The 8144-nt window shown below is 43.5% G+C and overlaps 1 protein-coding gene across 2 annotated transcripts; it reads right to left on the reverse strand.

Annotated features, from left to right (window-relative positions):
- Nucleotides 1-2354: 2354 nt before the first annotated feature.
- LOC127321387 (uncharacterized) lies at nt 2355-5025 on the reverse strand. 2 transcript variants are annotated; one of them, XM_051351144.1, is made up of 7 exons: nt 4814-5025; nt 4168-4741; nt 3953-4076; nt 3641-3828; nt 3202-3560; nt 2874-3095; nt 2355-2724 (listed from the first exon to the last, which is right to left on the reverse strand). In XM_051351144.1, exons 1-7 carry the CDS (start codon nt 4955-4957, stop codon nt 2719-2721), a joined length of 1617 nt encoding a protein of 538 aa, XP_051207104.1. In that variant the 5' UTR covers nt 4958-5025; the 3' UTR covers nt 2355-2718. The 2 variants fall into 2 exon arrangements, with proteins under 2 accessions (XP_051207104.1, XP_051206627.1); XM_051350667.1 differs by having other exon boundaries at nt 4168-5025.
- Nucleotides 5026-8144: the final 3119 nt, after the last annotated feature.

Genomic DNA, 8144 nt, shown 5'->3' on the forward strand with positions numbered 1-8144 from the left:
GACTCAAAAATATCAGGCTTTGCGGAGACGTCGGCATTTTCTGTAGCCTCCATGGCTAGTGCAGGTTGAGCGGCGAGTGGAGGTGGTGTTGGCATCGGCACCGGCTGAGCAGCCCGAGGCGGAGATAACACAACAAACATTTACTAGGGCACATGAAACAATTAGAAAGGTTGGTTTACAAATGGGTTGTGTGCTCCATACATATATATACCGATATGTACTAACTATTTTCGAGAGTGGAGTCTATGATCTTTAGCATAGCAATTTCCATTAGCTGGTATGTTTCATTAAATATTGGAGGCATGTTAACAGGTTTGTCGGAGTCCTCCACTACCCTTGTCGTCTCGTTCTTCAGCGATCAAATAATGTTTACAATGAAGTTGAGCATCCATTCGTCCGTGCGCTGACTGAAACTGAAAACATATAACGATACAAGTATGTGGATTTGAGACACAAAGATACCTTACAAGTGTTCCCCACAAAAATATTAAAAAATGCACCATAATTTGAACCCATCCAACATATTCCCCCGACCATTATCATATTGCCATGTCAACCTGATAGTGAGACCTACATGTCAGTTTGGCCATTAAACTAGCGTCAGAGATGAATCAGTGTTTTTTGTTACGTGGTAGCACTGAAGTGGTGGTTTTTGAAGACCCTAACGTAAAGTGATGTTTTTTTTTGAAACCCTAGCCGGAAATGTGGTGATTTATTTGTAATTTTCTCATTTATATAACATGATTTTATCTAGAGATGCACACAATCTTGTCGAACATTGATATCCTTCTGTTTGCCTTCCACCATCTTCGCTTAGTCCATCAGATGTTTGCAGTTGTCGAAGGTCAAAGGTCAAAGCCACAAGCTATACAGATTTTTTTATCAAGTCCCTCAAGAAACTTGGTCTCGTACCTAGCTGACACACATTGGCAATGTGAAGCCCAGCCTCATACTGATCCAAAGCAATTAATGGTGTTAATATATCAGGATATGTGATATGATAATTGTCCCACCATTTAGACGCAGATCTCTGGATTTTTTTTGTCGATGGTATCGAGTCAATCGTCTACAAGTCTACAATAGGACCAGAGGTGCTAGAGAAAGTGGGAGGGTTCAAACTCAGAAAACGAGTGAGACGATCACGTGGAGGTGGTGGGTAGCATGTTGTTGTTGCACGCCATATTCTGCATTAGAAGTTGAATCAACTAGTCTGCAACAAACATAGAGCAGCCCTCCCATGTGCGATTTGCAAGGTTAAAACACCCAATCTATACCAGGTTGAGGACTAATGAGTTGACAGTTTCAAGCTTCCTGGTTGAGGCGGATTTGTCCCCGACGAGTCCATCTCGGATGCATTCCGCGGTCCATTGGACGCCCAGCTAAGCTTCTTCCGGGCTCCCCTTGCCTCTGTCTACGTACTATTGTCTATGCCTCCTGAGTCCTGACGCAAGGACGCCCAGCTCAACCATGACTATTTTTATATCACACGCTAAGAGTTAGTTCCCCTCATGTCACAACGCGACAACATATCAAGTGTAAATGTCATGATGGATGTAGTCCACAATATTTTGATTTAAACCGTATTGCATGTCATTAACTCTGTGCAGATAATCTGCACGATCTAGTGATTTTCATTCGTAGTACATACGAAAGTTTGTAAAAATCTGAAGATAGGGACAAACTTATTGTAGTGTTAGACATGCAATATCTTTAGTTAGGGAAGATATGTACGCTTTTGAGTTTTTCCAATATTTTAGACCTATACATATATACACATTATATTCTAGTTGTGTCATTGTCAAGGGTGAACTAGAATATGTAATGTAAGTAACGAAAAAGATGGCACTTTATTGATGTTGTATCTGTTGGTCTCATCGTAAAATTTGTACAATATTAGCATATATTTGGAAGAATCTAATTATTTGTACATTTTTCGTGGATTGGTATAGATATTAGACATACATACAAGCAAAATTGTTCTACTGGTAGAAGGCCATTCAGTTTGGTTTGTTGCGATAAACACCTCTACCAAATATTGTTATTAAATGTGATGCGCCAAAAATGATTTGATATATTATGTAGACAATATTAAAACAATTTTTCTAAGATTAACATGGAACTTTCAAAGGCAGTAGATACAAGATGCATGCCATCTTAACCTGCCGCCACATAGGGTCAACGCCATTGGTTGCAACTTCCAAGAATGTTTTCAAACTCAACCAGTAAGCATGACAATTGAGTAAGATATAAACCAGATTATGAAGATATTCTAGCCTTGTAGTGCACTCTACTTGTTTTGTGTGTCCTTGAGTGGCATTTCATAATAATAGACTTGAGGACAATTGCTCATACAATTGTTTTGGGCCATTGTAAAAGTTCATATAGTGATATAGTGGTATAAATGGCTTACATTATTACATCTTTAACAAGAGAGCTATATACAAGTTTACTTATCATCCATATATTTGAATGATTTTTTTAGATAAAAGGCTTGAGAACCTGGCTTCATTCATATAGCGCCAAGGGACCAAAGACCGGGAAGTAGCAAAAGAGAAGTGGCCCCACAGCCACTCCGAGGTGATCCAGCGGACAAACCCCAAAAGAGAGCAACATATGATCAACTATAGGTATCTTTAAGCTGATAGCAGCAGCCTTGCCCATAAGCTTGTCAGTGATGGAAGAGTTTTGAGTCCTTGTCCTATCTTTTGCTCAATATCTTCAAAGCTGCAAAAAGACAACAAGTTTATTAATACCATTAGGGGGGCGACATGTGAAAATACCTTCAATCATACTTTTGAAAGATTTATAGTTATCGGACTAAGGACTGTGTACTTGAATTACAGTGATCATATATTATATTATAACACACCAACCTTTTTGGTGCTAGAGGGACCAGCTTCGTCGTCATTTTTGCCGACACTATAGCTTCCTTTGTTCCCGCTTTCATTATTCATAGCCGTAGTGATGTGAGCAACAAGGTTTTCTTTCTCAACGACTAATTTGTCGAAGGTATCTCTAATTTTCAGCAGTCTACTCAGCGGGTATGTAAGTGCTCTCTTCTCCATTTTAATGATTTTTTTGTTGATCCTCTTAATCTGCAGAGAAAACCAAATGATAGATAAGGAATTTATATGTTGTCATACTACTAATGTAGTAATATATAAGATATGATATGCGGAGGAACTGCATGTATGTACTTACCAGGTTCAACCTATATGTCCATTGCTTCTTACGACAAAACCTCTTGACCGCGAGAGCTTGCTTTTGCACATCCAAATCCATCTGAGCCTTCTCCTTTAGGTCATGCAGGTACTGTCGTGTCTCCTGCTCCTCTCTTCTCTCTTGCTGCCTAGTTGAGTGAACCCTAGCACTGTCACTGGACTGTTCTATTCTAACAAATGGACGAGACTCAAAAATATCAGGCTTTATTATTTTATGCGAGACATTGGCATCTGATGCGGCTTCCATGGCCGGTGCAGGCTGAGTGGTGAGAGGTGGTGGTGGTGGCATCGGCGCTGGCTGAGCAGCCCGAGGCAGAGATAGCGCACCAGCCATTTGAGCTGCGGCACATGCAACAATTGGAAATGTTGGTTTACAAATGGTTCGTGTGCTCCAAATATATACACGGATATGTACTAACCATATTCTGGAGTGGAGTCTATGATCTTCAGCATTGCAATTTCCATTAGTTGGTATGCGTCATTAACTATTGGAGGCGTGTTAACTGGTTCGTCGGAGTCCTCCACTACCCCTACCGTCTCGTTCTTCAGCGACCAAATAATGTTTGCAATGAAGTTGAGCACCCACTCGCCTGTGCGCCGACTGAAACTGAAAACATATAACGAATTAACGATACGAGATTGGAGTTGCTGATGTGCGTACGTATGCCATCTCAGGGACACAATTAGTTCACGAGTAAATTGTAAACCATGAATGTGTGTGAGACACTTACTCCACATACAGCCGTTCGGCCCTAGGAGCCTCACTGTCATTGCCAATGTATGTGCGATCAAGGATCGCATGTTCAAACCTTCCATTGGTGGTACCGTGGAGACGGATGAGCCCTTCTTCTGTGTCTGCCAAATTACATGTAGAAAATTGTCAAGAAATGAACAAATGTTGCGGCCAGTCTTGTAATATATTAAGAGCGGTAGAAATAATACTTACCAGTTTGGACCCTGATCTGCCTGACGACACGGCAGTCGCCGCACTGCAGTCGTCCTGGCGCGAGCGGCACGAACCTTTCCTCGTCCTCCATGGGGCCATGGTATGGGATAACATTGGCGTCGGCTTGGTTTACTTCGTCGCTGATGAACGCCTCGTCGATATCATACATGGGGAAGCTGTCAGGAGACGGAAGGTCTGGGAACTCTTCCTCATCTTCCGAGGCCGTCATCAACATTTCCTCGTCGAAGCCGTGGATGTCTAACGCCAATGTCGACTCGTCTAGAAAGTTTTGGAGTAGTACGCCCGTCTCCGGCACCTGATCTAAGGGCGCCGCCTGGATATTTGTCTGAAAGTGAGGGATCGGCGCCGGCATGTGCATCTGATCGTGAAAGCCCGATCCAACCAGCATTTGATGGTGTTGGACGGGGGCCTGAGGGTGCTGGAGATGCTGTTGGACATCGGGGTGATTAACGTGGGTGATAGGTGCCTGCATCATTATCTGCTCGTCAAAGCCGTAAGCCGACGACGACTCTGGCAGGGCTTGCTGGTGATGGACGGGCGGCGACGCCGGGACCTGAGAATAAAGCAGCAGCGTAATCAGAGAAGCCGTGGCCTGGACATCGGGAAATACCTGAGCGTTGGGCACCGTAAGTGGCTGGCCGAGAGTCGCCGGATCTAGTTGCAGTTGGGCGTTCGCGTCCGCGGCCTCCAGCAGAGCTTCCACAGAGATCTCTTCGTCCATGGCGTCGAGGTTGAGGAAACAGTCGACGTCGAAGTCCTCTCCGGCCATGGCGACTCGCAGGTGGAGTTCACGCGTACGTCCAAGAAAAGACAAGCAAGCAGTAGAGTAGATGAAGGGTAGTGGTGAGTGGTGGCAACTGCGACGGTGGGAGAGGGTTCATATATGTGGCGAAGGGGTGGGAGTGAAGCGCGTCCCGACCGTTCGAGCGGTTGCCGCCCACGGGTACCGCAAAATGTTTCTTTCCAATTCTATCACATACGTTGGTGGTTGATTTTGAGGCGCGGGGCGCGAAAAAGTTAGCACGTTTGTCTCAGCCTCGTTTTGCCGCTCGTTTTGCTTCCGGCGGCTCGATTTATCGAGCATGCCAGATTCGAATTTCATGCTGGAATTGGAGATTCTGATACGGTACTACTTCATGCTAAGTTGTACCACTCCTTCCTTTAGAAAATAAAATGCCTATAGTTTTTTTCGGGTATTTCAAATTGATCAACTAGTGTCAACATTTACATATATTTGATCAAACATTTAAAAAACAGCTTTGACAAAAAATTATAGCGTTGCACTCGCATCTTTAGACCAGGCTCATCACGCTCTTCCACATGCGCGGGCATCCTAATTTTTTTCTTTTGGAAACAAGGAGTATAAATCGCAATTCTATGGTTCAATCAATGGCTTCAGAACATCTCCAGGGTTGAAGATTTTCTTGTTTGTTAATGAGAGAAATGGGTCGATAATTCTTACCTCACAATTAATTATGCCTTGGTGAGTTCTTTTTCAACGGCAAATGGAATATTAATATCACGAATATACCAATATATTACACATCCATCATCTGCACCAACAAGATGCTGAAAGATATCAAGGATGCACATAGCAAGAAAAAAAATGCCACGATGGCCGATCACTTGGAACAACAACAACCTAACCACCATGAAAGACAATATCCGACCTACAAAAGAGATTCTCCAAAAGCAAAACCTCCAAGAAGATAACAATGCAAAAGAGTTATCTTTTCCCAATCAAAGATCTTATGTTTTCACCCTAAAAAAGGTCCGAGTTCCGAAAACCATGCCTTCCTCGTGGATCACCTTTTCTGTTTTCGAAGAAAATTATAGAAAATTCAAATATTAAAATGCTTCGAGATGTCCATGTCTTATTTGTTCTAGTTTTTAGAAAAAATAACAAACATGAATTTGGACAAAATTTGCAAAATGGCCCCATGTTTTGGTAAAACGGCTCTGGAATTCACATACGACGTCCGATGAAAAAGTTTTTCGTATGAGCATGAATTGATAGAAAAAGTTACATCCGATTTCAACGACCTATGGCCATTTAACGAATTTTTGGATTCCTAAAAAGCAAAAAGGTAATAGTAGTTTTCTAAGATTTTAGGGAAAAATGAAAAATTGCACATCCCGCCAACGTATGAAGAGGCTGGTGCGCCGACAGTAACCTAGTCTTATATAAACAAACCCGTGCCCTTCCTCTCTCAGTTTCCCCTCATTCTCCTCTCTGCCTTCTCATCTCCTCTTATTCTCCATTCTTCCATTTCTTCACCTTCTCCCTCCCTCCGGCACCCCAATCTCTCCCACCCTCCGGTGCCGACCCTCTACCTCCCTCTCGGGACCCCGAGCTTACCCCTTCAGCGACCACCACCTCCAGCTATGGTAGCCACCTCCTCTCCAGTGACGGCAACCACCTCCTCTCCGGCGACGGTGACAACCTCTGGCGACGACGACCACCTCTGATGGGATTCACAACATAGAAAAAATTCCTACGAGATGCGAGCAAAACCAAGATTCAATCTAGGAAGATCCATGATACAAGATCAAATCTAAGAAGATGCAAGCAAATAGAAAGAGATCAATATTGCTAAGGGGAAGCGTTTTACAACGTGGTTGATGTAGTCGTTCTCTTTGGGATCCAATCTGATCAGCACCGCAATGAGCGGTGCCTCCAAGTTATGCACACGTACATCTTGATGAAGACTCCTTCTCCTTGATATCGAAAGGGAGAGGGAGTAGTACATGAGATCAAATCCGGCAGCACGATGGTGTGGTGGTGATGGAGGTATGGGGAAATTTTAGCAGAGCTTCGCTAAGCGTCTATGGAGAGGAGGAGGGAGGAAGCGACCATGGATGATATGTTGCGGCCCAGCCCTCCCCTCCCTCTTGTATAGGCATGGGGAGGGGGGCTGCCTTGGCCCCTCCTCCAAGCGCTAGGGTCGGCCAAAAAGGGGGAAAACTTTCCCCCAAGTTAACCCCCTATTTTGAAGGGATTTGATCCTATCCACTTGATCCAGCCAAATGGGCCTTGGGGGGCTGTTGTGCATGGCCCATGTGGGAATGTGTGACCCCCTTCGATCCACGTGGGTGCTCCAGAACAGGTGGGTCCCACTGTAGTACCCTTCGGAACCTTCTAGAACCTCCGGTACAATACTAAAAAATCCTAAACTTTTTCAGTAACCCTAAAAGTACTTTCTCATATGTTTTTATTCAACTCTAGACCATTCAGAAGTTAATCGTGATGTCCTGGATCCCATACGGAACTCCGAATAAACCTTCGGTTTCACCATCATGAATATGTCGTTTGTAATCTAGCGTCATCAAGCGTTAAGTGTGTGAACCTACGGGTTCGATAATATGCGGACATGATCGAGACACTTCTCCATTCAGTGATCAATAGTGGGGCCTGGATTTCCATAATGATTCACACACATTCAATGAAGATCTTTATCGCTTGAGCCACGATGATAAGGATTCAGACAGTCCCATATTCCATTCCATTTGTCTCGCAATATTTTACTTTCCCGAGATTCAATCATCAGTATCATCATACCTAGTTCAGTCTTGTTACTAGGAAGTACTCTTTACTCCTATTGTAACACATCATTCACTTGTGGCTAACTCATTAGTCACATGCTTGCAAGCGATATAGCATGTACATTACCTGAATGGACCTTGAGTATATATGTCCGCTACACGGATGGACAAATTCCACTCTTGATACATAGCACCCACCAAGTACTTTTTGACATACCCAGATACACCTTCATGATCACCCAATTATGAAGTCACATTTGAAGCCTTTAAAGTATTCTTCCGGTACAAAGGAATCTCATGGTCTAAGGATTGGTATATTTGACATTGGAAAGCAACAACAATTAAAAATTGACACGATCGTACTGCTTTGCTTAGTTAGGTCTTGTCCATCATCTCATTCTCCTAATGATATG

Source organism: Lolium perenne, chromosome 1 (genome assembly GCF_019359855.2).
Source record: "Lolium perenne isolate Kyuss_39 chromosome 1, Kyuss_2.0, whole genome shotgun sequence".
In the NCBI taxonomy this organism is placed as follows: domain Eukaryota; kingdom Viridiplantae; phylum Streptophyta; class Magnoliopsida; order Poales; family Poaceae; genus Lolium; species Lolium perenne.